This window comes from Pholis gunnellus (genome assembly GCF_910591455.1).
Source record: "Pholis gunnellus genome assembly, chromosome: 1".
Taxonomy (NCBI): Eukaryota; Metazoa; Chordata; class Actinopteri; order Perciformes; family Pholidae; genus Pholis; species Pholis gunnellus.
This window is the reverse complement of record NC_136528.1, coordinates 21,445,660-21,473,513: the sequence shown is the minus strand read 5'-3', so window position 1 is coordinate 21,473,513 and position 27,854 is coordinate 21,445,660. Positions and strand designations below refer to the sequence as shown.

Here is a 27,854-nt window from a genome sequence, read left to right as displayed (position 1 = left end):
AACAGTAACTAATACAGTAAAATCACTGCTGCGGTACATTTCTGCTGATTTACTCGACACAAAAGGGACTACGAGTGGATGGGAAAGTCAGTTTCAGTTTTTGTATATTATGGGATATTTAGGTTTTTAAAAAATTAAGCAAGATGTCCAACTTTACGTACCATAAATATTCAAATTTAAGAACCAGTGAATTTGTGAACCCCATTTTCACAGCTGAGAAAGCACATATAGCAGATAATATACATCAATTAATGAATAACTGGTAGACTACTACAATTAAATTCACTTTAACGCATTACATATGCTTTATTCTTTATATATTTTTACACTGTACACTGCTGCTCACTTAGTAAACACTACATTACACAGCTATGTTAATAAATGTACAACAGTATTGGAAAACAAAAATATATATCTCCCAAGATGCTCATGTGTGGGTCGTACACAGACGAGTACAACACACTCATTCCAGACGGTGGCACAGAAAAGAATTCCTTTACATATTAAATCTCTTGTTCTGCACAATAAAGGTCAAAGTACGTAACAGAGTCGGGCCTGGTAAGACCTCAAGACATACCATATGTTTGTACGGGGTTGAATTTTCTGTTGTGGATATTGCATAGCAAGAAACCATGATGACAAAATCAGGAGCAGGAAAGAGCTGTCCTTTTTGTTCCTCACATGGGAAGCAGGAGATCATCCTTAATCACGATGAGTCAACACAGATCATCGCGCTGTTTTTAATCAGAGAAGAGGGATGTAGTGTAAGGGCCGGGGTCATGGTAGGGGAAAGGGCCGGTTGGAGGTATTTACATGAAGGCTTTCATTGTGATCTCACTTTGCACAGAAAGCTGAATCAAGCATCTCTCGGAGGACTTGTGTCTGGAACACAAGCCAAAGACGTTGGGGTATTTTCCTTCATCCAAATGAATATACTGTCCATCACTGAATAGTACAGGGTTAATTCACACAGTCTTACTAACGTGCAAAAAGGGTCAGGCTCTCTGCTGAGGGTATTCTCAGGGAAAAGGCCCAAATGTAACAGCTGTTTTATGTCGATGTATGAATCATTCTCCAAACCACAAACCCCCGTCATACACATACTTATAAAGCATACTTCTACATCATTTGCTTTAAGCTCTGCGTAATGACATTGGAATCTGAGTTGACAACAGAGCAAGCAACTTGACTGATTTAACAAAATAATACTGTTTTTCTCTGAAAATATCGTAACAGTTTTGATCCTCACTTTCCCTTAAATATAGCCATTGTCAGCAGTTCACAAGAACAATGAAAATATTTAGCTTTCAGTAAAACATTATAGCACAAGTAGGTCAATGGTCAATAATGTGAAAATGATGGTTCATAATAGAAAACATATTTTTAACATCTAATGGCAACATCATCGAGGATAAAAATAACAACATATTTTGAAAGGCTCATCGCACTTAATATATGGCAAATGTAACAGTAGCTTTAATATAAGCCAGAAAATGTCCTTGTTCAAGTCTTTTCCTGCATATAAAAGGTTAAGTTATTCTTTTTAGTGGTCCCCACTGAAAACCGTCCTGCTCAGGTACAACTGGTGGGAAGTTGGTTTGCTTTTAGATACCGACACCTTTGACAAGCGAAGCCTCCAGGGTGATGTTGAACTCCTGCAGAGTCTGTAGCACCCTAATTAGAGAGTTTACCAAAGAGCGGTCCTTCATCAGTGCGACGTCTTCGTACATCTGAGTGGTGATTGGACAGTCTGCGAGCAGAGCGATCCAGTGATGCAGCAAATGGTCCCTGAGAGAAGTGGACACATGTGGAGTCAACACAACAGCTAAAAGGGTAACTTCGGTATTCTTCAACCTGGATCCTATATCCGTACGTTTTTGTGCTTTACTGACTAATAGGGACGACAATTTCTGAAATTGGTCCAATATCGAGCGAGAGGGTTCTATACAGCAACTGCTCACAAGCTGCAATGCTTGTTGTTTGACATTATGGAAAGAGTCTAGCCCTGTGGCGAGGATGTCAGACACTAATAATAACAATCTGAGCCCGTCAGTGGCTAAATTATTATGCACAGAAACATCCACTCTTCAGCAGGAAGGAAGAGCTAAAGGAAAAGTTTGCTGAGGAGGGGAACGTCACTCCGCAGCCTAAATACTACACAAGTTTCACTGTGAAGACTGAACTTCGATTAACAAATGTTTAAAATGTTCATTTAATCTAAATGTGTGTCATTGGGAGGTTAATGAGTGCTGCCGGCCTACCTTGCACCCAGACAGACAAGCATCTGGAACTTCCCGTCCTTGCCGATGTTTCTGGACGTATTGTTGATGGCGCGCGCGAAGCGGCAGAAGTGGCGTACTCTGGTTTGCCAGTTTTCATCTGGAGTCACCTCCCGCTGCTCTGCACTTTCAAAGTATACTTGTGACTTTTCTGTTAAAAAATAAATAAATCAAAAGGACAAATCAGTTAACAATTGATTACACAGTAACGTGAAGGAATACTTGAGTGTTTACATTTAGATTTTGGGTGGAACATCACTTTAAGGCCTTAGGGGTTAAGTAATATAAGGGAGCGATGATATTAAGTATTTACCCAAGAAGTCCCAGATGAAGATATTTTTGAAGAGTCGGGGTGATTTGAAACCATGCAGGAAAACCTGCTCCAGAGCCCAGACGAGGCCGTACTCCCCACAAAGGAGGAGGGTCAGACTGCCTCTCTATGGAGAGCAAAAACAACAAGAAAATGCATGCAGTTAAAACTGATTACACGGTGGTTTTCTCACAATGACAATTAAAAAGAGCACTTTCTAGATACAGTTCTTAATAGCTTCTCAGATCCAGTTATGTGCATTGAGATAACAACTTTAATGGACTAATGGATTAATAACAGCCTCCCTCCATTGTTCTGTCAGTACTGTGAAGAGGTGGAGTAAAGTGTGAAGGGAATTTACCTGTAAAAATCCTTTGTACGTTGACTACGCAAGGAATGACTTGTAAAACCTATAATCTACAGATAAGTTACAATAGGCATCTCCTTTGAATTATAATAACCGCCCAGTGTGCCTTAATAGGTCATAATTACCAGTGTTGCAACTTTATATTAGCGCCTTAAAGACCAAAATTTCTTTTATCAATTATATTAAATATATAAACAAACTAAATGTTGTCTGTAATGTGTTTTATGATGATCCTGATGAAGGCCACAAGCTGAAACACGGTGGTCTAAACAGTAAAGTTGTTCTATATGACCTCTTCAGACCAACTCCCTTCTCCATGCACCTTGGAAGTAGGCGAAGTTATGCCAGAAACCCTCAGTGTGCTGCTACAACTTCTATATTCCAGCAATAATTTTCCTATGATGTGCTTTAACAATGTGAACTACACCACACAGCCCTCAGTTACTGAGAGGCTTGGGGACCAGCAGAGCAGAAAGCTGCTGTTCATTATTTGTGATGAATAATAGAACTACATGTTGGGGCCTGTCTAGACTGCCGTCTCTCACCTCCTTCTCTGGCTTGTGGAAGTGCTTCACGATCCCATTGATGGCCTCTCCCACTCCCTCCTGGATCTGACCTGTGTTTAACTCTGGATGAGGAGGAAAAAAAGATGGAAACAAAGATGCTGTGAGACAATACAAGCATACAATAATGTCACGCATCAGTGAGCAGGAACAAGTGGATACACTGTTGTGCTATGCTTCTAAGATTGAGTTGAATCTCAAATCTCTCAGCTAGTATAAAACAAACAGCACTATCATTGGGTGTTATAGTGACATATGGTTGTGAAGTTGAGTAACTTACTTGGTTTGCTGTTTGGCGAAATGGTCACAAACCTCCTCATCATCCCGGGTGACTGCTGCATCGGGGGTGTGCGGCACATCCTTTCATCATTCTCCGTGCTGGGGGTCATCAGCTCTCCCACCAGGATCCTCTCCAAACTGCCGTCATCCACGCCCTTCCCCAACCACCGGCCACACGGAAACCTGCACAACACATTTTGTTAATCCTTTTTGAGAATGGTGCGGTCAAAACAGTATTACAAGAGGTGAATTTCTCTCCAAAGAGACGCTTACTTGTAAGTGTGCCCCGTGATCTCGTTTCGGACCACAACACACTCCACGAGCCACTTTGCGTAGAGCCCCGAGTTATCGTGACCCATCTGCACGGTGGTGAGCTTTCCCAGGTTCTGGCACTGAGAGAGCGAGAGAGAGAAGCATGGTGACGATAAACACCCGACCGAACAAGACATCTTATTCACAAACACAAGACATTAGATCACTTTCAGTTTTACCCTCAGAAAGTGGTTTAGATAAGCGGTTTAAACAGTTGGCTTGTTAACCAGGCTGATCTTTTAACCACTCGTGTTTCTGGCTTAGTTAGACTTCATAATAGTAATATTGCTGTGTTTGCTGATTGTAGCAGTAATTATGGGGAATGCGCTGTTACAATAACAAACGGAAATGATACCAAAAAAGTTGTGGTAAAGTAGAGTTATCTTTTGTCTAGGAAATAGCACCAACCTCAAAAGTGATCTCCAGAGTATTTCTGGGGACCTGCAGGACTCCGGTCTCTGCCAGCTCACCAGACACACACACCCAAGGGTTGGCTGTGAACATGGAGCCCCCCAGCTTCTTACTGGAAACCACCACTACGTGGTAGGGGATCACTGGGAGACAGAGAGGAGAGAAATGTCATCGGAAAAACTGGTAGTTTATTGACAGCGTTGTCGTGTCGTTTGGCATCAAAATAGCACTCACTGATGGTCGTAAAGACGTTGGTGAAACAGAAGTAATCCACGGCATTAAAGGACAGGAGGTGGTAGAGGAACTGCTCCTTCTCATCATCACAGCGGAGGAAGGCGTATCGCTTGTACAGTTTTCTAAAAAAGAAGATTGTTTGATAAAAGTGTAAATATAAATAATACTTGGAAACACAACATATGATTTTCATCAAGTTCTTCAACACTATCAGCATCATGACAGATGATAAATATAAATGGTTAACAAATACTCTTTGTTATAAAGTAGAACAAATTACATTTAAGGTCACAAAGGCAGACAGAAATCCCCCTGACCCAGTTCACCAGTCAGATATCAATTATGAAAAAAAGCTGTGAATTATTTACGCTTGCGGTGGACTACAGTATGATGCTTTGCAATTTCAAAAGAGTTAATGTATTATAAATGGGGTAGATCACACTTCATTTCATACGAGACAGACATTCCTCCACAATCACAGAAAGAAGGTCAGGATAAGAAAATACAAGAGGTGGGAAAAGATACTCGGCGATCTTGTAAATGTCGTAGTAAGACTTGTTGTGGTGAACTGATACTTAAACTTTAACTGACGGCGGAGGTTGACTTTTGTTTTTGCTCACTTTGTAAGCTCGTGCTCTGAAAGCAGCTGCTTCAGGTGTCTGGAGAGAAGCTTCTTTTCCATGGAGAGGCGAACCCAGGCTCTGGCTTTGCCCACATCTGTCTTGATCTCACTGATGTTCTGAATGTGTCTGTGGATAAAAAGACAGATCGAGAGGTGAGACAAAGTTCGGTGATCAAAAGAAAAGATCATTTTTATCATACGAAAATTACAGTAGGATACATCTTGTATCCAGTACGTCTGATTCACCGTTTAATAATGAAAACAATGGGCCAATAAATGTCTTAAAATGCAGAATTTAGCCAGATAATAAAGAATGCGGTCGATGCACATATTCATGCGTTTATGGTTCAGTTCTGACAAGAGCATGAACGCTAATTTCCGTACCAATACATCAATCAAGTACTTTTATTGAGGTTGTTGTTTCATTTATTCTCTCAGTGGAGCCACCATGGTCTTATGAATACATTTACACATTGTAATACACAAGTCTGTAGTCTAAACTGTTGACGAGCAAATGTTCAGGGGGGGCCCATCTACAATTTATTATTAACATTTCATAAAATAGTGAAAAGTTAGTTATAGATATAGTTATACTCTTAGTTTTCAGAAGCCAAAGTGACGTCATAATATTGCTTGTTTTGACCGAACAGTCCAAAAATAAAAACCCAAATGAAGTCAATTTTTTATCAAATAAAACAGAAAAAAAGAGTATAATATAGAAAAAGTACATTTGGTGCTTTTATTGATAAATGACAAATCAACTAATGAATTTATAAAGAATTAATTTCGGTTATATATATATGATGTATCCTTAGTCAAATAAACCGCTCAGTGTGCCTCTGTAGAGGCATTTATAACCACAGACATTGTCCCATGTCACCGCTCCCAGTCGAGCCTCTGATGTCCAGACACATTACCTTCCACTCCACCTGTGCCATAAGCTTCATCTGCTAAGAGCTCTTCGTGTCTCCTCCTCTACCTTCCATCCCCCTCAGTCTCCACCCTCACACAACTAACCCACTTTTCTCTCTGCTCGTTATCTACATGGCAACAGAGGAAAACATCTACTATGTGCACTATTATTGTTACGTCTTACCTAGAAAACACACGGGGCAACGCAGATGAGAGGCCGTAATCTCCGATAAACATAAAAATAATATGAACTCATCATTTTCAGCTACACATATTGTACTGCCTTTGAAGACATCGTTGACAATATGATCAATTATTAAAACTCATTAAGAGAAGCTGGTGGTTGCTTCTGTGACGGAGTGTGTTTACGATCGTGGCGTTTACACGAGTGTGGAGGAGGGTCGATCTTCAGAGCAGAGAGGAGTGTTTGTGCCTTGAGCTGACCCCTCCTCTATTTCTCAGCCAGACTGGGGTGTGTGTGTGTGTGTGGGGGGGGGGGTCTGGTAATTAGGCTGGAAGTAACGTGCTGTTACACAGACTCCCTCTGCCCCTCCTTCCAGCAACACAAGCCCCGACTCCTCCACTAGGTACGGTAGATAACATGACACACACACACACACACACACACACACACACACACACACACACACACACACACACACACACACACACACACACACACACACACACACACACACACACACACACACACACACACACTCTCTCTAAAGCATGCAGGTGAGCTGCTGGAGCTCTAGTTTAAAGGCAGCGTGTTTTATGAATATAAAATATAGTAGAGTAGACAATTTGGAGAAAACTGGGGCACCAGGTTGGCCTAGGGGTCTGGGATGGTGGATTGGTGTAATTGGTCGGTTCACGTCTGGCTGGGGACTTTTGCTGCATGTCATCCTCTCTCTCTCTCTCTCTTTCCCCTCATTCCCAACTCTCATTGTCTATTATCTCATAAAGACAAAAAGTGCCCAAATAATACAAGAAAAGAAAAGGGGACAGAGGTTGTTTTTTTTAACGTAATAGCACCACTAGTATAGACAGAAATAATATTATGATAATATATAATATTATATATGAATATCATTATAAATCAAGCTCATAATACATATTGCAAGACGTCAGCCAAAGCAGAAATTTCAGGAAAAGCAATATCCAGATATTTGTGTGATGATGAAATATCTTAAAAGTCTGTACTATCTAGTACAATGTATGTGTTTCTGGAATACCAGTGGTCTTGAATGTTAGTTACCAATATTAATGTTGTGGTAGTTTCAATTATTCCCGTTACTGAGATGACCTACATTATTTGAATTGATCTCTCAGGTAAAGCAGACTTCTACAGTGGCGTTACTGGTTTCTGAAGATACATTCTATATAAGACTTACTTACATTACTACATGAAGTTTAACTAAGTCAATACAAATCTGGAAAACAGAACAAAGCGCCATTGTATCTAATAAACTGTGAAGCATCACATTTATCTAGTAATACTTTGAGAGCTATGAAGAAACCCTTGTTTATCTGGGACATGAGATCTCAATCAGGTTTTTGTCACTGAACCAAAACAGACAAACATTGACCGAAATGTAATTGCAGTTCGTCTGCAGGTAAAATGTAATTACTTTTTATTTGCTTCTGAATTTCCTCCTCTGTATGTGTGGAGTAACTGAATGCAACCAATGATAAAACAGTTGGTTTTATACCAGATTTAAATTATCATTAATTTGACCCGTTGAAAATCCTTTGATCCACAGACTCCACTATCACTCATAGACATAGAAAAGTCCATGAAGTTCTTGTTTGACAGTTAACCACAAGGGGGCAGTCTTAGTCTTTACTCTGATGTTGACCATCAGCTAATGCAGTTTGCAAATCAGTTTTGAGACCACTGGATGAAATCAGGTGGGACTTCATCCATCATCATCTATTTCATTAGTTCACATCCAAATAACCCGTAGTCCTCCTCACCTCATGTCCTGTATCAGGGAGACTTTAAGAGGCGGCATTGCTGATCCACCACCATCAGATTTGCGTCTTTCTGCGTCATGAATGAAACCTGAAGTCCAAAAAAAAAGAAAAAAAAGATGTGTAATTGCAGTCCTTTATTTGTTGATTAATTTTGTTCATTGGGTGATTTCAGCCTTTACCTGGAGGTCCCAAACAACCTGGAGTTGCATTATTCTTCTCTTTGCTCTCCTGATAGTGCAGCAGGTGGGACCACAACGCAGATTTACCCTAAAAACATTTATTAAGTGTCATTAATTGCGCTGAGAAAAAAAACACTGTAGTTCCATCAATCATGTGAAATGGCGACTCCGTTGATGTTGTTTTTCCTGACCTGTTTGACCTGCAGCCCGTGGCTCCAGATCCTCTCCAGGAGGTCACAGAGGCTCGCAATCAGAGTGTTCTCTTCAACACCGGTGATGCTGACCTCTCCATGACCCAGCTCCACGGCCTCCCGGCCCATCTTCTCAACCAGCATACGCTTGGTCTGCAGGGAGACACACACACACTGGTTACTTGAAGTTCTGCTGACAATGACATCAAACTAATAACATTGGATTTTTCTTTGCCAACTTCAGACTGATATTTATTTTCATGAAGTAGGAAAAGTAACTCAGGTGAATCAATCTGTTATCCTTTGTGATTACATCATGTTCTGCTTACTGTTGTTAACAAAATACTGAAATGACAAAAGTATGAAATTCTCTGCTAACGTCATTGCACTGCAGTACTCATTCTGAATTGCCTTTCAACTGAAATAGTGCATCAGATATCGCAGCAAAAAGAGCAAAGCTAATTCACTAACCATAGCTCAGTCAGTCACACACAAACCTTGTTCCTGCACTCCTTCAGCAGTCCTTCAACAAATTTCCAGTTGGTCTGAGCGATGACAGAAGGTGACAGGTTGGACAACTTGGGCTGTCTGATGGTTGTGCCCAGGTTCCTGGCTTCCTGGATGTACTTCTAGTGAAAGACAAGAGAGAGTTAAGTCAGCTAACCACATAAGGGAACAGAGATACACTCTGTCAGAGAGTCACTAGTGACGGTTACTACAGAGGAGCCAGGATTACTAGAATAACTAAAGTCTATATGTGGAATACAGCCAATTACAAAAAAAGTATTAAGGTTTGAAACAAAACATGTTAATGATCTGGAAATAAATGCATATCGTACTTCCTTTGATTATGTTGGAATCATTTCATTTTTATGAGTTCCCAAACATGACATGCTCTAGAAAGTGACAGCTGGTGGTGGTGAAGGAAGCAGAGGGAGGTAAAGATCACATGGAGGGACAGGTTTGTGTGGCCCCAGTGTGACAGCTAAAGGCCTCACAAACAACCAACACATACCACATCCACTGTCACCGACTTTAGACAGGGCTTGAAGGACTGCGAGAGCCAGTAGTAGTCAAGAAACAGCAGGAGCTGCAGCTCCGGAAACAAACACTCTACATGCTGAGAGTAACGTGAGCGTGAGCGCAAGAGAGGCAGAGAAAGGAGAAAGTGACCAGAAGTGTGAGAGGGGAGAGCAGAGAAGATGGTGAGAGCGAAGTCAAAATAAAGCAAACAGGTCATGCAAAATGAACAAAGACAACAGAGCTGAGGCAGCCAATCTGTATGAATATGAGCTAAGAAAAGCGAACACTGTGGGGACCCCTCACCTCTCTCTGGTCGTTGTCTAAATAAAGGTGCTCAGCGTGCTGCTTCTGCCGATCCCTCTTCCTCCACTGGGCCGGAGCGCTCCTCTTGGTCCATCTTTAGCGTCAAGCTCACATATTAATACAGTTCATTTTAAATAAGTAACTTTTTTTGATGTGACAGTAATGTGAAATATTCACTTGTTGCTGGTGGGCCCGGTGGAGAGCACATCAGACTGCAGTCGGGGGAAGAAGCCCTGCTCGTAGCGTCCCTGACCGATCTTCATGTCCAGAAGGTGGGGGTGCAGGGCGGTGTGGTCGATCTTTATCACTCTCACCTCGATGGCTTTCTCTGAGGACGAGACGTGATTACAGGATGCGTCGTGCTCATCTTGTTAATTTAACCAAAACAGAGTGCTTTCATTCTCAAGACGTAAGTGGTTAAGAGTCCTCAGCACAACAACATGTCGGTTTTGAGACAAAATCTGAATATTAACAACTTAAAATTCATGAGATCCTCTGGTAATGAATTCTGCCCGTTGTCTAGTCATCTACTCAAACAATGAATCACTTAGGAATGGAGAGGGAAGCTTTTTAAGGATAATTATCAGGGAACCAAATAACTAAAATGTCCCACAGTCAGAAACCAAGTAATTATCCTTTTTCATACAAGATTCTCATATTTTCTGTAGCTAATTGTGTTAAGAAACCAGCATGACTATGATGAAGAATCTCTCATTTCTCTTTAAGCAAACGACGGGCAACAGAAGAAAGAGAACAACTTTAAATAGAAAAAGACATTTCCTCCCAAACACCCACAGAACCGAAAGAAGAATAAAGGCTCGGATTAGAAGTTTTCTTTAAACACACCCATGTATGCAGCTGTAGACAGTGATTTTCTGATGCCTGATTAACAACCCACCCACGCATGAGTCATGTTAACAAAAGCACCCATGAGTTTAGAGAAATACAATAGAACCTAAATAGATAAACAAGAAAATGTGCAAAACATGCGCACAAGATGAAATACGTAGCACCAAAATGTACGGAACCCAAAATTTGACAAGCTGAGTTACAGGTAGAAAGATTTCATTCCTTATAAAGGATTTATTGAACCCATTCAACTTCATGCTGCAAGTTATCAGATCACCACCATAAAGATCAGGAAAAGTGATTTTAATTGTCAACAACATAATGTTCTCCAAGCTTTGTATAAACTGACATGTCTGCAATGCATTAAGGATCTCATAGAGGATTCTTAAATTTGGAGTGATGCGTAAATAAAACACATTTGTCCAAACTAGAATAAAGCACCGTTAAAGTGTGTTCTGAGTTAAAGTGAAAAGCTTCTATTCAGACAAGTCCAAAGAAAGTCCATCAATCCTCTACGAGTTTACCCAACGTAGTGCATTGCACAGACACTCAGAGAGCTGCCTCCCGGAGACGTTTGAGGTAAAAGAAAGAGAAGCAAATATTACGAAAGTGAGTCTTGTCATTCCCGAGCCCAATGGCATGAGGTCCGGGAGCGACAGAATCAGATTATTCATAACTCTATGTAAGCAGGATGTCTGCAAACAAGACGGGGGATTACCAGTCAGTTTACTGAATACAGCAAATCACCTTCACATTAACTTATGACCACACTCAAATTAAAGGGGCTTATGGTCTTCTTTGATTACGTTCACAAAACTTTAAATTTGAACAGTTTTGGCTTCACATAGGGTCATAACTAAACATTACAGAGGCTTCTTCTTTGTTTTACTGTCTCAAGTTATGATACGAAGGTGAAACTATTCATTTTCAAACTGTGGCTCTATCAGTGCAAGCCAATCACAGAGTCTTCCTCAGGTTAGGAAGTGTTGAGGCTTTTAAAGCATCAAACTATTCTAAAAGTCTTTTGTTATTTCTCTGTAATCCACAAAACATTCAAGGATTTTCAGGGCTGATCTTTTTCCTTACCTGCTTCTTCGATGTTTGTGCATTTCTGGTACATCGAGGTGCGCAGTGTGGGCGTGCGGACGTTCAGCATGCGAATCTTATCCACACGGGAGTCAAACACCCTCAGCGTGTGCTCCTTCTCCTCATCATCATGACAGAGGATCTTACTATCGATGAAGGAGGCAAACATCTGCGTCTCCAAGAAACGTGACAGGAAGGGCAGGTAGGGCTCCGGCTGGTCAGACAGGAAGGAGGCCTGCACACACAAATTAAAAGGGTGGAATTTAATGTCATACGGAAAAATAATACCCTTCACTATACTATGCTATTAACAAACTATATATATATCAATTTACCTTGTCAAAGTTCTGCATCTGGTCTCGATTGGTGAACCAGGACTCTTTGTCCTGGCTCGGCTGGATCACAAACACCTCGTAGTCGGCAAACATCTGGGTGAATCGGTTGGCGAAGACCTCGCGCACGTGGATGTTGCTCTGGTGCATCTTTAGCTCTTCTTCATCGCACTGAACCCGCAGGTCCTTGTTGCTGCTGGCATCCTCTCTCACCTCCAGCTGATGTGCATGAGCATCCATTAACACACACACACACACACACACACACACACACAGAGGGAGAAATACCAACATAAAGAAAGGGATAGAAAACAAGAAAAAGTGTGTGAGAAAGACGTCTGAGCAGAACAGTGTTTTTCATGTTATCTTGTCTGACTGTTATCAGAGGCTGCTGATGAAGCAGCAGGGTTATGGGAAAGGAAATCGTCTGTTTTGATTCATGATCCAAAGCAAACAGACTTCTTTTTAGCATGTCAGTGGGTCAGCTGGACAGATGACAGGGGGGGGGGGGGCTACAATAACAAAGAGCAGTACCACCAACTGGAAAACAAGGTCACAATCCAATGACATGACCCAATAATCTACTAAATCACTGCTTTGTCCCCTTAAATTCAGCAGTGAGTTTAGATAAGATTACTTATAAGGGAGGTCTGACCTCATAGCTGGGAAGGGAAGCTATCCACAGACGATGAGCTAATCCGTTCATGGAAAGCAACGCTGGTCACTAGTGCATAAGCTGATTAGGCTGCACATGCAGAGACTTTCTCTAATTAGCAGCTTATTCCTCATCCATCAGCCTTTCGAGAGAGTATTTCATCGTTTGTAAGACACTCAAGTGAAATGAGCAAACTACGGGGGTTTCTCTGTCATCTGAGCTGTGAGACATCAACCAGCAGCATTTCAAAGGCAGCAGGAGCTGATGTTCTGAGCTGATGAAGTCTCTTAGATGGATAGCAAAACATCTTCCAGACTCCACTGTGTCAGCTACCTGTTCTATCAACGTGATGCTCGACACACTGATGGGAGGTACTGAGCAATCTCAATACGCTTATCTTGGAGACAAATATGTCAGTATACATATTAACTCCATAATTACTCAATAATGGTGAGGATCTACGTACATTCACGATTAAAATAGCTTAACATATCTGTCTTCTATTTTTATATACACATTATTTTATGAAAAACCTCAGACGTAAACAACAGCTTTAAGGTGCAGCACAGAAGAGCTCCCCCTTTTGTTCATTGTCCCTTACTGCAGTAAAGATGGTAATAACCTTATGGTACAATAAACGTTTCTATCTTTGTAGTTCATGTAGTAATATTGATTATCATACCACCCCTACATAATGTATAGGCTGTTTGTAAAGAGGAAATTAATTCTGGTTGAAAATGTATTTTCATTTGCAATGGAGCTGCTGAATATAAGGATTTGAAAACATATTTGCAAAGCTGATTTTACATTGAATGCATTGATTATAGAAAACGACACTTAAAATAACACTTTTAATTCACGAGATGACATCCATTTCTCACCTTCTCCAGGCTGACACCCGTCCTCTTGACCAGAGCCTGCAGTCTGGCGATAGTTTCATTCTCCCTCAGCAGGTAGGAGTTGAGGGGCGAGGCCAGGTTGCCGTTGCGCTTGTCAGAGACCATGTCGACAGATCGGAAGCTCCGGTACTTGGCCTGGCTGTCACTGGAGTGAATATTCCCCTCCGGAGACACGCCAAAGGACATGAGTACCTCTGAGATCTCCTGAATGAACTCCAGCTTGTTGGGGAACTGGGGCAACTCCTCTGGAAGGTCGATGAAGTGGTTGTCAATGTCCACAAAACACAAGTTAGCCTGGATAAAGACAAGGAACGAAATAATTAAGCATGAGAAAACAAAAAAATAATATATTGAGCTTAATGCACAAAAAAAAAACAGGTGTAACACTAACATTATTGGTGCCACTAGTCATACTGAGCGAGTGCTAACAAGTCTAACACGTCTAACAACAAAGTCTATTTTTATATCCCTTTAGACTTCATAGAGCAGCCTCCAGATTCATCCGACATGTTTGACAGCAGGCTACACTTTCTCTGTCTGTGTGTGAAATGTGAAGCAAAAAAAAAAAAAACATCTTCCTAATTAGCAAACTGATGACTGTGCTTAAAAATGCAGCCACGGGAGGAATAAGAAGAAAAACTGTCCACCATGGCTTGTGTCAGCAGAACAACAAAAGGCCTTATCTATGCAATAATGACAATAATTCAACTGTAAATAAAAACACTGACTGAGATGAAGTGTGCATGTTGGTGTGCTCAAAGAAAGACAAAGACAAGGAGGGATTTATTCACTAAAATCCAGATTGTCTTTTCACACCAAAGTAACAACCTACTAAACTGCATTTGTTACCAGAAAGCAAGTACAAACGCAATCTGTGTTTTAGAGGCGAGACAAATAGATGCGGGAGGATCGACAATACTGTTCACACCATGACGGGAATATAGGAAGGCCCTAGGTGGTGTTTGTACCTCCTGTGGCAGCTCCAGCTTGGTGCGGTCATCCTGTCCGTTGGACTGGAGGCCCATGAGATATGGCACAGGAGCGTCCAGGAAGTGGAGGAGGGAGGCGGGCAGAATGGGAACGTACACATGCTGCCACTGGAAGGGAAACATTAAGGCTGTGATGCTCTCTGCCACCGTCATCAACCTCTGGTAATCTGTTTCATGCACACGTAAAAAAAAAAAAAGAAGAGAACAATGGTTATGATATGTTCCAGCAGTGGATACAGAGCAGATTTGAGGGTTCATTTTCTGACTTGATGATTGTAATGATTCTGACTGATCCTATAGGCTCCAACGTGTTGCACAATCACCAAAATCACCACAAGCAAATACCTGTTTAATGACTTTATTAATTCAACATTTACTGGAGGGCAGAACTCAGTTTCTACACTGCACATGATGGACAGTCTTCCTAACATCTTAATATTATTATTCTATTATTATTGTGAACTATTAAAGTGCATTGTAAGACAAACTCATGACATCCAAATTTAAGAAACAGGTTGCACAACTCTTCCCACAATTTATTCCCCAAAAAGTTCTGGTCCACACTGCCTTTGCCTGATTTATGTCGTTTAATCCTCCAAAACACTTGTGCCAGTAAACAGCATATGGCAGAAGAGTTGTGCAACATGTTATCTAAATGGGATTACACTGTTTATGCCTCAGCTCTTCTGTTCTGCTGCAATAGCACTGATGGGCTGAGGTAAAGTACAACATGACGGAAAGTGTTTGTGTTTGAATCGGGATTCAGTAGGAAGAGCCCAGTGTGGAGACAAAGTGGACGAACATGACATGACAAAAGGAAACACCCAACCCTCCTCCAGTGTTAACCCTTCAGTCTGGCTGTCTTTGGTATTCTCTGTTCTGTCAATGTGAGAGTTGAGCAGATATGGCCTGTCCCATAATAAAGACTAATAAAGAAAACTCAAACATCTCATTTGAGCAGGAAGTCTTCTGAAGGACCGTTGTGTCCGGCGTCCTTTAGAGGATCCAATGAGCAGCGACACAGCAGCAGTCAGCCGGCCCGACAGCTAACGTCACATTATTCTGTCGTGACTCCACACAGCAGCACTCCTTCGTGTTCAGGGTTGGTGTGAATTCAAATATGTGTCTTCCTCATCTGCATTCCTGCTCTATCCTGTTGACACCTCTAGCACATTCGGCAGCAGCTCTGCCTCTCCGCTTATGGTGCCAAAATAAAGGCCATTCCTTCATTTGGTCATGTGCTGGTCCATGAGAAGAGACTCTCACCCCCGCCCCCGCCCCACCCCCCCATCCCCCTTTCTCAGCAGGCTTCCTCTCCCAGGATGGGGACAAGAATACTAACATCACCCGTCTGCTTAAACTAGACCGCCTGAACAAAAATACACTTTAACTCCGGTCACAAACGGTCAAGTACTCTGCTTCTATACACAGATGCATTTTATAAATGTCCACAGTGAGAACTGGTTGCAGTTTAGACTTGAAGTCATGCTTGAACTGTTAAATTTACATACCGAGAGCCAAATGATGCAGTTAAAAATACACTGAACACGCAGAAGTGAAACTGCTGCAGATCTTAACTCTCAACTCTGAGTTGTGCAGCTGTTTGTTTGTTGATTCTTTTCTTGATTAATCAATGAAAACTTTGGTCGTTAAAATGTCAGGAAATAATGCCCACGACCCAGTGCCAAAAAGGTAATATGAAAGTAGTGAGTAATTTGCTAAGCTAAATAGGTACGGTTTGATCGTCTGTGCAGCTTTTAATTTGCTTTTAACTTTTTAAAATCTCCCTTCATCTCTCACGTTCATCTCGACTGCACAAATCACGTAAAAGACAGAGTGAAATAATAGTGGCTTAACTGTAGTGTGTCACAATGATTGACACGTCATGAGCTTCCTGTTTGAGAAGGACGGGAGAAGCAGCAGATAGTGTTTAAATATCTTCTCTTTTATGGCTTCACAGAAGAAACACCGTTATTCATCTTACATCACAAGTATGAACTCCTGTGCTATATTTAACATATAACACACATGGTTGTCTCCTTATTTGCAGAGCATCCCTCTCCTGTGTGTGTGTGTGTGTGTGTGTGTGTGTGTGTGTGTGTGTGTGTGTGTGTGTGTGTGTGTGTGTGTGTGTGTGTGTGTGTGTGTGTGTGTGTGTGTGTGTGTGTGTGCGTGTTTTTGAGTCTTTTCCAAACAAGCCCTCGTATCTTCCCAGTGGAAGATTGCCAGGGCTTAACTCTACACAACACCCTTCATTCTGCAGTGATCAGCCTCACAGGGGGAAAAAAAGAGGCATGATGTCACTTCCAACCAATAATAATCATCCTGCATCACTGCCATCCTCCCCGTTACTGGGTTGCCTAGCAACACCACAGCTTCCCCCCCCTTAAGAGCTCCCCCCTCCCCTCCCCTCCGGCCTCTGGCGTTTTGTAAACCATTTGCCTTCTCTTGCAATTGTAATGGATCCAATCATCACACCAGACCCAGCATCCCTAAATGATTTCCTTGTTTCTGCACGCACGCACGCACACACACATAAAGGAATTTTATCAAATATATATTATAAAATGTAGTAATTGATTGTCAAGACTCTCGCTGTGAGTTTCCCTTAAAAGGATGAATCACAAAGAATCCCCCCAAAAAAGGCCTGCATAGCCGAGCAACTCATATGTGCACAAAAGATGAAGATCACACATTTAAATGTGAGGTAGAGCTGCCTGTGATGGGGGAGGTGGGCCGACGTTTACACAGGCTGATCCTCACACTGCATCACTTTAATGGAAACACTCAACAGGTTATGTAATCTCTTGGATAATAGTAGCACCATGCATATCAAACATGTGTCCCAGCCTTAAGGCCACAGCTTTTGTTCCTTTAGAACAACCATCCAGACCGTCTGAAAATGTGGGCTCACTCTATGATAGCCGGCTCTTTACCTCGTCTTGTATCTATTATGAAACATCATTTCTGCACAAATAGCAATTCCAGCCTCCTTCCATCCATCTAAAATGTACAAACAGGGAGGAAAGCCTTGAAGCTACACCAGCATGTAACACCAGGTCCCCAGACAATAGCTTGTCTTATGTCGTGACCCTGATATGTCTCCCGGCGTGGAGCACGGGACGCGCCTGGGAGGACTTCAGACAGCCTCTACTAAAAGGATCACATCTCTTCTCACTTCTCAAAAAACAGCTATTACAGCACAACTTCTCCTTGCTTCCAGCTCGTCAGAAACATGTTTGTTAATGAATCGTGTCCAAACTACACAGGGTTTCATGTTAGCCTGGCTATTTGTTTTTTAAAATGCAAGATGCATAGGTACTTGTCATCAAAGCACCCTATGGGACAGGATGCTAGAGGCTACATGAAAACATCGAGTGGAGCAGTAGCAGGACGACTACTTACGCTGCGAGTAGAGCAATATCTGCATCTCGAGCAGGGCACAGGTGAACAGCTGGAGAACGTTCTCCACCCCCAGCAGATGGAACATTTCACAAATGGAAAAGTCAAACAGTGGCAGCTCAGATGTGCTCGGCCTCTGGCACACCACGGGCCCGTAGACGCCTGAGAACTTGAGGGAACGCCCGGAGGGTGGCAGGGGCACCTCGTAAAGGATGTTGTAGATGAAGCTCTCCAGCGGGAGGGGTGGAGGCTGTGGGGACGACACGGCCTGGTGAAGCTGCTGCAGCACCTTCCTGCAGGCCTGAGGGAAGGCCATGGGCGTTATCAGGCAGATGCACTTTGACACGTACAGCGTGTCGCGACTGATGTCGTACGAGTTGAAGCGCTGCAGGCGGGAGATGGCGGGCGCGGCGTGGAGCACGGGACGCGCCTGGGAGTGTTGGTGTCGATGGTCTACCGGTCCCGGTGGCGAGGTGGGAGTGTGCAAGATGTCGTACTGCTCTGCGTTGTGCATGTGGTAAAGAGTCTGCATGGCACTGCAGATCTGCTTACTGGTCACCTCCTCGAAGAAGGTGAGGGCAAAGCCGTACGTCCGAGAGCCGTCCTCTCTGGTGATGATGTAGGAGTGGAACTGAGGCTCCCGGGAATCCACCTGCGTCCTGAACGCCAGACCCTTCGGCATACAGAGCTGCGATAGGACGGAGACAAAAGGCATCAGAGGGTTGAGGAAAGTAATAAAATATTCATATTACTTGTGTAGTACTGATTTCAACACTATCTCCCAGCCATGCCATTATTCTTAAAGGATATGAGGGGTAATGAGTGTAGAGGTCATACCATGCCAACTGCATCCTGGTCAAATGGGTTCCACTCAACATTGTCTGGATAATGTGCGAGGACTTTGGATTTAAAAGTTCTCCGTAATGGACTCTGCTCAAAATTCTCACCTGAAAGTGAAACAAAAACAGAGAGAGAGAGAGAGCAAAACAAAAAGGAGACAAACAGTTAGCCCATGTTTCCAGATGAGGATGGAGGAGCAGAAGAACAATCTGATCAGAAGCAGGTTAAAAGTGCCAGGCGAAAACTCCAGAGAAAAGAGCAAGTCAGCATATTTGTCTCAAGAGGAAGATTGTATTGCACCATATAAAGCTGTCATCAGCATCCCGCTCTAGAAAGCAAACTAAATAAAAATATTCAAAAAGGAAGCATCTTATACTCCAATATATATGAATTATTGTATTGGTCTTAATGCTTCCTGACAGCTTTAATGGCAATACAAAAGGAACACACAACATAATCATAGAAAGCACAAATTGAGTTGATTTGAACCCGGAATGAAAGCAGAAGTGATGCACACACCAAGGCAGCACTGAAAAGTCATTCAGAATGTAGGGGGAGAGTAAACACTGGCCAAGCAATGCCAGCGCAGGCAGCACTGGATGTGTGTGTGTGTGTGTGTGTGTGTGTGTGAGAGAGAGAGAAACAGAAGCAGTGATTGTCAAACATCAGCTCATTGTTCAGCTGCTGCTGAAGGATGTGAGGGAGGCGGGGGAGGAGGTGGGCAAGAAAAATCAGAGAGCGCAAAAAAAAGAAGAAGAAGAAGAAGAAGGTCCCCACACCTGTGCAGAAAATAACTGGGAAACACGTGGAATTTAAAGTAACAAAAAAGGGATTGCTGAGTAAAAAAACAAAACAAGGTGTGCCGGGTGAAAGGTTGAAGGGTTGAAGCTGAGCTCGGGTTAAGAGGGGGAGGAGTGTGTGTGTGGTGGGACGGTTACCTTCATCTGCCCCCGCCAAATTTCCTCTGGCCCCATCTCTGAATTTAGTAGCCTCTATATACTGGCATAAAGCTACACAACAAATAAAACAAAGATGTAATTAAAAGTCTGGTTCGGGCATCACTTCTCAGTACGTGTTCACACACACACACTTCCTGACAGCGGTCTGCTCTGAGAGACACATTATCATCGTGTCTGTCAGGAGGGTATGCTGATACAAGGACACAGCATTTCTGTGTGTTGTAGATTCCTCTTCTTCAAGAGAGAGATCATGCAAATCCATAACTGCTCCGTTATGGATTGTATTCTCCCCACAGAGTCCACGGCCATGCGATCAGCTCTGTGAGGCTGCACGGTGATGCTTGGAGCTAAATGCTAACGTCTGCATGCTAACATGCCCACGTGATAATGCAGTCATGCTGATTTTAACAGGTATAATGTTTAGCATCTCGGTTACAACATTAGTAACATTTGCTAATTAGCACTAAACAGGGAGTACAGTTTTTTTGACAATAAAGACAAATGTAGAGTAATGAAGTGATTGACTCATACTTCATGATTTATAAGCTGGTGTGTAGAGCAACATTTGACAAAGGACTAATGTGACATTTCGATACATTTTCAATATTTTGCCCTTTTTGATCACATGGTGACTAAACATCTCACGGTGTGGCTAATTATTCAAACGTGTGTACGCATCACTAGACAGTCAGGAGTGTTTACTGAGTGAATGGCTGCTCTTGTAGTGCAGGCTGGATTATCTAACATTCATTTTTTTTAAAAACCTTTATGCAACCAGGCAATGCTTTCTGCTGTTTCCTCTCCGTGCATGACATTTGCCAAGCAACAAGGAAACAGTCCTGCTGGCAGAAACACGCATTCATGCAGCATATCAAAGCCAAATGTGAGCGACTCTTTTTTTACACCATGTAGATGTCAAGGTAAAGCTGCTCTCAGGCTGATGTGACCTACTTAGTTAGGGGGGGGGGGGGGGGTCTATTTTTTATTGCACTTATAATATGATTTAAGAAATTATGACTCAACTCTCTTCCCTGATGATTACATTCATTCTCTCTATTGCATTTGTTTGAACAAGACTAAATGTTAAATCTTGGAAAGCATTTACAGACAATCCTAATTGAAGAAAGAGTTTTAAGGATTAGGTGGTTTAATCTGTTGGTTACTTTCATATCTAAACTGCCCAAAGGGGAGAAACTACGCCAGGATTTATGATATATGTCAGACTATTATTAAGATTAGTAGGGATGGGGAAAAATCATCCAGTTCCTTATAATTTCTTTGACATGTTTTTGCCACTTTGATGGCTCCAGAATTAATGTTTAATAACCATGTTTAAGGCATATCATTATTTTTTATTTTGTTCAAAGAGGATGAAAACGCTTTGAGTGCAAAGATGATGAGAAGGAAGCTGTTTGTAAACTGTGTCAGGACAAAGTGAAGTCAGGAGACAAACGTAATCACATTTTCATGCATCATAGCTAATAGTAATATAACATTTGCATAAATCACACACACAGCAGAACTCTATACTACCACAGGAAAGTCTGTTGATTGTTAAAAACAAAAAGGGTAATTATCACAGCATATGCCAGCAGCACATTACAGGAAACAAGTACCAAACGTTCCTGTCTAACAGGCAATACAAGGAGAGCATAACAGTGTTTTACAAAGCCTAAATCCATATAAATGTACTAAATGATAAGAATATGACTTTACTAAAGCTGTCCTTTGTGGTGTCGCTCAAGACGACTGTTATGATTATCTTTCTAATAAACAAAAGAAGACTACACGACGCTAAGGTTTGTCACCTTCTTTTCAATCATCGATTACGTGTTCAACAATTATTGGTTACTTACAGAAGCGTTATGTATGACGCAGACTAATTCTACCCAAACTTAAAATTAAAAAGGAAAAGAGAAAATGTCAAATAAATGATTATTGTACGGTACTACCATCAGGCTCTTAAACTATTTTGGGGGAACTTTGACTGCCTTAGAAATTCAACAAAGTCCCTCCGCAGGACCCAAAGCAGGCCATGATTAAATGATGAATGAAAAGGGGAACTGAAAAAGTTAATTGGATTTTTAAATGACAAATGAACATTGTAAAATGGAAACCAAAACTCAGGAAATGGAAAACGCTAAAATTAAACAACAAAAATGGAACTTGAATGTAATATGCAAAGGAGATTGTAATGGCAGAAGAAAAACAAAATCATATATAAGAAATTGGAAAGACAAGATGGCTATTGTGATGTAATAGACACATCTGTTTTCATTCTAACGATGGTAAAATGACCCTTCAGAGTGGTGTCATCCCCGTACACCTCCATGGTCAGCCGACTCCGGCTGCACAGGTGTTCCTTCTCTTCACCTGCTAATTAGTGCCAATTACAAGGCGCTCGTCTAAATAAGCACCGACTAACTCTACAGTGACTGAAAACATTATTTGATCTGTCAATTTTCCAACCAAATGGACTGCGTGTGCCATGAGCGTGTGGACCGGTAGCCGTGGGAGTGAAGCGTCACGGAGTTCTGGCTCCTCGCCGTCTTCCCTCATCCTGTAAGCCAGGGACCACCCACAGCTCTGCTCCCTCACACCTCCTGCAGCACGGGGCTCTCTAGACTAGAAAGCTTTACTCCTGCACGACGCGACGAAGGCTTCAAAATATCTCAGAAGCAAAAAACATCAACACCTTTTGACCCAGCGCTGACAGGACATAACGGCTGACTCTCAGCTTTAAGTCTCAGCCTTCACGGCTTGCACTCCTAATAGTAAAAAAAACAATATGTTTTTTTTACTAGTTACAGTGGGGGAAAGGGTTCTAAACTGGCACTGAAAAGTGGCACACTAACATCGCTGTCTTTCCTCATTCACATTAGTGGGTAACCATTTTTAGGCGAGCTGCCAAATATACCAGCTTTCCATTTCTTGGGTTGCTTCCGAACCAAAATGCGGTTTAGTAGCTGTCAATAGAAAAAGGCTTTAACTGCATTGGACCTGAATATTCTTGCTATAGTATCGAACTCTTTATTCAGAAATGCAAATAATAAATATAGGAAAGGACTTTCTTGCCAAAGAACCTGCTACGAAACACCAAGCTGACAACATGAAGGAAGAAGTTTAAGTTTAAAGGTACTCGTAAACTCACATTTACATTTAAGCATGATTTCCATTTAGCCGAATGTAATGTTACATTGTCTTACACCTAAAACTTTAGACATTGGATACTTTAATTTTTGAGTCTTTGGTAAGTTTACCCACAGCAGTTGGTTGCTCGCTCCATAAACAGGTAATTTTCACAGAAGACATTGTAATTTGTGGTGTAACTAATGCTGCGTTACAGACAACTCAGGACTCAGAAGGCTACTAGAAAGAGTACGAAGGATCGCCACTCAAAGTCAGCTCCTACTTGTAAAGTCGAGGCAAATCCATCTTTGCGAAGAAGCAGTTGTTGTAAATAGTAAACCATCAACTGAAATGCAATATTAAGCATATTTGCCTGTATTTAATTAAATTATACCGTATAGTAAAACCTGTTCTGTTCCTGTAAAAGTATGTCTAAATGTGTCACAATGTTGTCATGTTACTTGTGAAGCCAGACCAATATCAGACAAACTCTAAACACTACAATACCCATAAGCCTCGGCCGTCATTGAGAAGAAGCCAGTAGCCCTGAACCTAAAAGTAAACGGATTTAAGCTGCAGATCTTACACTTTAAACCTTAGCTTCCATCACTGTCAATACATCATTAGTTACTATTAGCCAGCACTTTCTACGAGCATATATAATGGTCAGCTTCAGAGTTTGTAATAATTTTGTGTGTAAAGATCAAGAAACACCCTGTGACAGCAAAGTGCATTCAAAATGTCCACGATACATTTAAAACACTGACCGGAGGCCCCGTACAGGCCCATAAATAAACAACTGCGTGACAACATTAAAGCCCACGTTATGCATTTAAAGACAGCTTTTCACGTTGAGTCATTCATCCTCATTTGTTTGCCGAGCAGGATTGGGGGAAGAGAGGCTGCCTGGGATATTCAAAAGGATATTTAGCATTTGAATAAGTGGAGGCTGTGCGCGAGTGTACTTGTGTCCCTCAGCTGCCTGAGAGGCTGCAGTGTCATACATATGCTAATCAGGCCCTCGCTGGGCTGCCAGAACACTGTGCTTAAAGGGAAGTTTTGGTGGTTTCTTTGTGTTTCACTGGACATGAATCACAATACAAATCATAATTGAAAATGAGGAACATACCGTGGTTTGATTTGGCTCATGACAAGTATCTCTCAACAGCGGTTTTCCCCTAAGTTTAAAGCGAGGTTACTTTAAACAATTTAGATGTGAGAATCATAAGGGCAGGGCGATAATTACTGAATAATGTCGTCTGTTCAGTAATTACAATAATTAATAAGTGAGTAAGGCTCCTGAGCTACCATCCTTAGTATCCGCTTTTTAAGATGACATGTTTTTATTAATGATGCTCAAAACTTTGGATTACAGCTGAGGCCAGCTTTTGTATATTTCATAGATACAGTTATGCACTAATCTACCTACACATGACAGATATCCCAGTTAACAAACATTTACAGTCGCATTGTGTGAAGAAGAGCATGAACCCTCTGCAACTAAAAAACAGCAGACTTACTCCATCACAAGTACAGATTTAAAACACGCACAATGAAACACCAACAGGCACAAACATGAGTTATTGTATATGCAAAACAACTTCTAGGTATACCGGACATTCACCTGACATAACCTGTAAGAATGGAATTTCCACACCATTTCCTCTCTCTACAACTTAGACTGAAAGTCGATAGGGGCAAGCCCCTAACGTCGCTCTACAGTAAACAGCAGCAGCATGCAGTAAGCGGAGCAGTGATGTTTGACCACAGCGCCTCAGTTTCTGAGCAAGCTTTTAACCCGTTGTGTTTATGTCTCGTCAGAGAGACCTCAAAGAAGCATGATCACAGAGATAACATGAGGAAACGTCTTTTTCAATGCTACGGGAGCCATTTGAAAGGTGAGAGGGGAAGCCAATTGATAGGACATCATGCAAAAATAAGAAAACATGTTTAAATAATGTATACATGTTTAAAAAAATGAACATGGCGTGCACGCGGCTGATGATTCAAGTGTCTGAGAGTTGAATGACGAGCTGTCCGATCGGCCGACACAAAGCAAAAAGTTGCCTTCTTCATTTTTGCTGCAACTCGTGACACAAAGCCACATTTTGATGAAAGATAATCACACGCACGAGTGTTTTCTCTGTTCACACTGATGCAAGGCGGACGTTTTCATGAGCAGTCACTCTTTTTAACATCTTCAACAATAATATACATAGCTGTGCTCTGATCATCTCTGTGCTCAAACCAGAACACGGCATGTTCTTCAACTTCTACTCATTGGTACATTTCAAATAAGCTTTAAATCTTTAAAGGAAGTAAAATAAAAAGGAAGTAAAGGGGTTGAGTCTCTGAAGACTATAAGGATTTATGGCTACGCCATTGCTCTGAGGAGGAAGGAACTTTCTTTCAACCACAGCGTTAAGTCTACAAGCCTCTCACTACCTCCTGAGTCACAGTGAATCACGCTGAAAATAGGGATAAGACAGACTCTTACATCAGTAAAAATGTCTGAACTAGTTTGGACTGCTGTGAAGCAGGAGCAGTGACCCGGTCAACGGGAGCTCACACCTTTATACTCACAACAGGCTTAACGCTAGCTCACGTTAGCAGATTTGCACTCGGATAGTTTGCCTGACTGCAGCATCTCAACCGTCAATAAAGAGCAAAGTATTTTGTTTTTCTTCTTATGAGAAATACACAACTTTTGAGTTTAAAATGCAAATGATAAGTAGATCATTTGAGGTCTTTGTAGACCAGTTTGTTCCCTTCAACATTTGGAGTTTTCCCTGAGGATATGAGCTGGAAACCCTGACATTATTTGCCAGATGTCCCACCTCCACCGATGTCTTGGATCGGCTCACGACTCCTGGAGGAGACAAAGACTCAAGTGTATTCATCATTACGAAACGTTCATCTTTTTGGGCACACTGTATTATTCACACAACACCAGAAACTCCAATCCACCAATCTGTCAGCTACAGAGGGACTGCTCATTGTTTGGGATTAGCTTGGAATTTAAAAACTGCAGCTTGGTACGTTGTATTTTCAGATTCAGTGTCTTTTTAAAACTCTTGTGTTGTCTCCAAGAGCCTCCAACACTCATCAACGGTAAAGGTTGGAAATATTCCCAACTGCGTAGGCCTACTGTCGGATCATATTGAAATATCAATCATGGAAGAATAAATCTTCTTGACAGTCATTGCTACCACAGTATCAACGGTTTGACAAACTCCCTAACAATAGACACATTTATATAGCCTGGTATATACTGGCTGATGCTACAGTGTATTGTCATTTATTATAAATTATAGTTACATTTGAAGAGTCAGCTGACCAGGAATATGAAAAACAGCCCAGTGGCCATGCTGTAATATCCCACAGTTTCACGTGCAGATATGTGTAAATCCTCTCTTTCATCACATGCTCAAGCAGGTAAAACCACGAGAGAGAGAGAGAGTCACAGAATCACACACAGGGTCCAGGTGTGTCAAAGCCTACTGTAAGCTTTCTAAGCTCATCAGATGTTTAAAGATATTCCTATTTGTTTGTGAAGGGTGTGCCTTCTAAGGAGGAATGTGGATTTCTGGTGGATGCTGAGGATGTGTATGTGTGTGTGTGTGTGTGTGTGTGTGTGTGTGTGTGTGTGTGTGTGTGTGTGTGTGTGTGTGTGTGTGTGTGTGTAGGTGTGTGTGTGTGTGTGTGTGTGTTGCTACCTTGATACCTGACCTCCTCTAAATAACCCGGTGACAGCTGGAGCCACTATTAATTACATTATACAGTATTATCATCAATCAACACCAATGTCTGAATGTACCGTAAGAAACGTGTTACTCACATTAAATATGCATTACTGCGCAGAATCAACATTTGAAACAGTATATAAATCAGAGACAACCTTTGATTTAAATGTCCTGTCAGTGCGTTAAAGAGATACATACAGTAATCCTCTCCTCATCGAGTAGAAACACAAACGTTTACCAGGCTGAGAGGAGAGGAGCTAGGCCTGACGTGTGATCGTTGAGGATGTTAACAACCTATATTATGTGTCACACGAGTAAATAAACGACGGGCACGTTAAAATACATTGAAATCTAGATATTGACGCTGACATTATGCTATAACACCGCTTCCTTCCTTCCGTGTTTGCTACAGCATCAGCCCGACATTTACCCCCTCCAACGGCTGCATTGCTTACCGGACAGTTCGTCGGGTTCCAGCCCGCTTTCGGTGTCGAGTCCGCAGATTACAAAATAATCCGCGAACCGGCAGGAACCGGAGCTGAAGCCGGTGGTCATGTTGGGACTGGTCCGGTGGTGTCTTTATCCCCCCAACAGGGAGCATATTAAAGGGACTCGGAGAAGTGCTTTCTCTCTGCCATCACGGGTCCTACGTTACTGCGAAGCTCGAAAATCAGTACCGATGCTAAGCTAGCTGTTCTGCTCTGCCCTACGGGTATTACATATCCGGCTAAGATCCTTCACAATAAAACGTTGTTTCCGCAACAGACAAGAAACTTTTCCAACTAATACTGCCGTTGGCCCGTATTGTTATTAAATATGTGGTGTTTCATCTGTACGTAGCTTGTATTGTCATTATGAAACACGAGGATGCACAAAGAAATGCAGTTGTAGCCAATTTGCAACACAAGAAATACATGACAAACAAAACAAGACAAAAGCAGTAGTGTATTCCCGTATTGCATTTCTTGAATTTATTAATGTAAACAGCGCAGAAACAAAAACAATT

General features: G+C 41.9%; 1 protein-coding gene across 2 annotated transcripts; it reads right to left on the bottom strand.

The window, feature by feature from the left end:
• Positions 1 to 286: 286 nt before the first annotated feature.
• dennd5a (DENN/MADD domain containing 5A) lies at positions 287 to 27,485 on the bottom strand. Of its 2 annotated transcripts, none has more exons than XM_079162434.1 (23): positions 27,304 to 27,485; positions 19,956 to 20,027; positions 19,015 to 19,124; positions 18,181 to 18,865; positions 14,755 to 14,942; positions 13,769 to 14,080; positions 12,236 to 12,451; positions 11,901 to 12,135; positions 10,143 to 10,293; positions 9,966 to 10,059; positions 9,137 to 9,268; positions 8,640 to 8,792; positions 8,449 to 8,536; positions 8,270 to 8,357; positions 5,376 to 5,504; positions 4,756 to 4,877; positions 4,519 to 4,664; positions 4,072 to 4,190; positions 3,800 to 3,981; positions 3,502 to 3,584; positions 2,593 to 2,716; positions 2,262 to 2,430; positions 287 to 1,788 (listed from the first exon to the last, which is right to left on the bottom strand). In XM_079162434.1, the coding sequence occupies exons 1-23, from the start codon at positions 27,401 to 27,403 to the stop codon at positions 1,605 to 1,607; spliced, it is 3,882 nt and encodes a 1,293-aa protein (XP_079018560.1). In that variant the 5' UTR covers positions 27,404 to 27,485; the 3' UTR covers positions 287 to 1,604. The 2 variants fall into 2 exon arrangements, with proteins under 2 accessions (XP_079018560.1, XP_079018561.1); XM_079162435.1 differs by having other exon boundaries at positions 9,137 to 9,265.
• Positions 27,486 to 27,854: the final 369 nt, after the last annotated feature.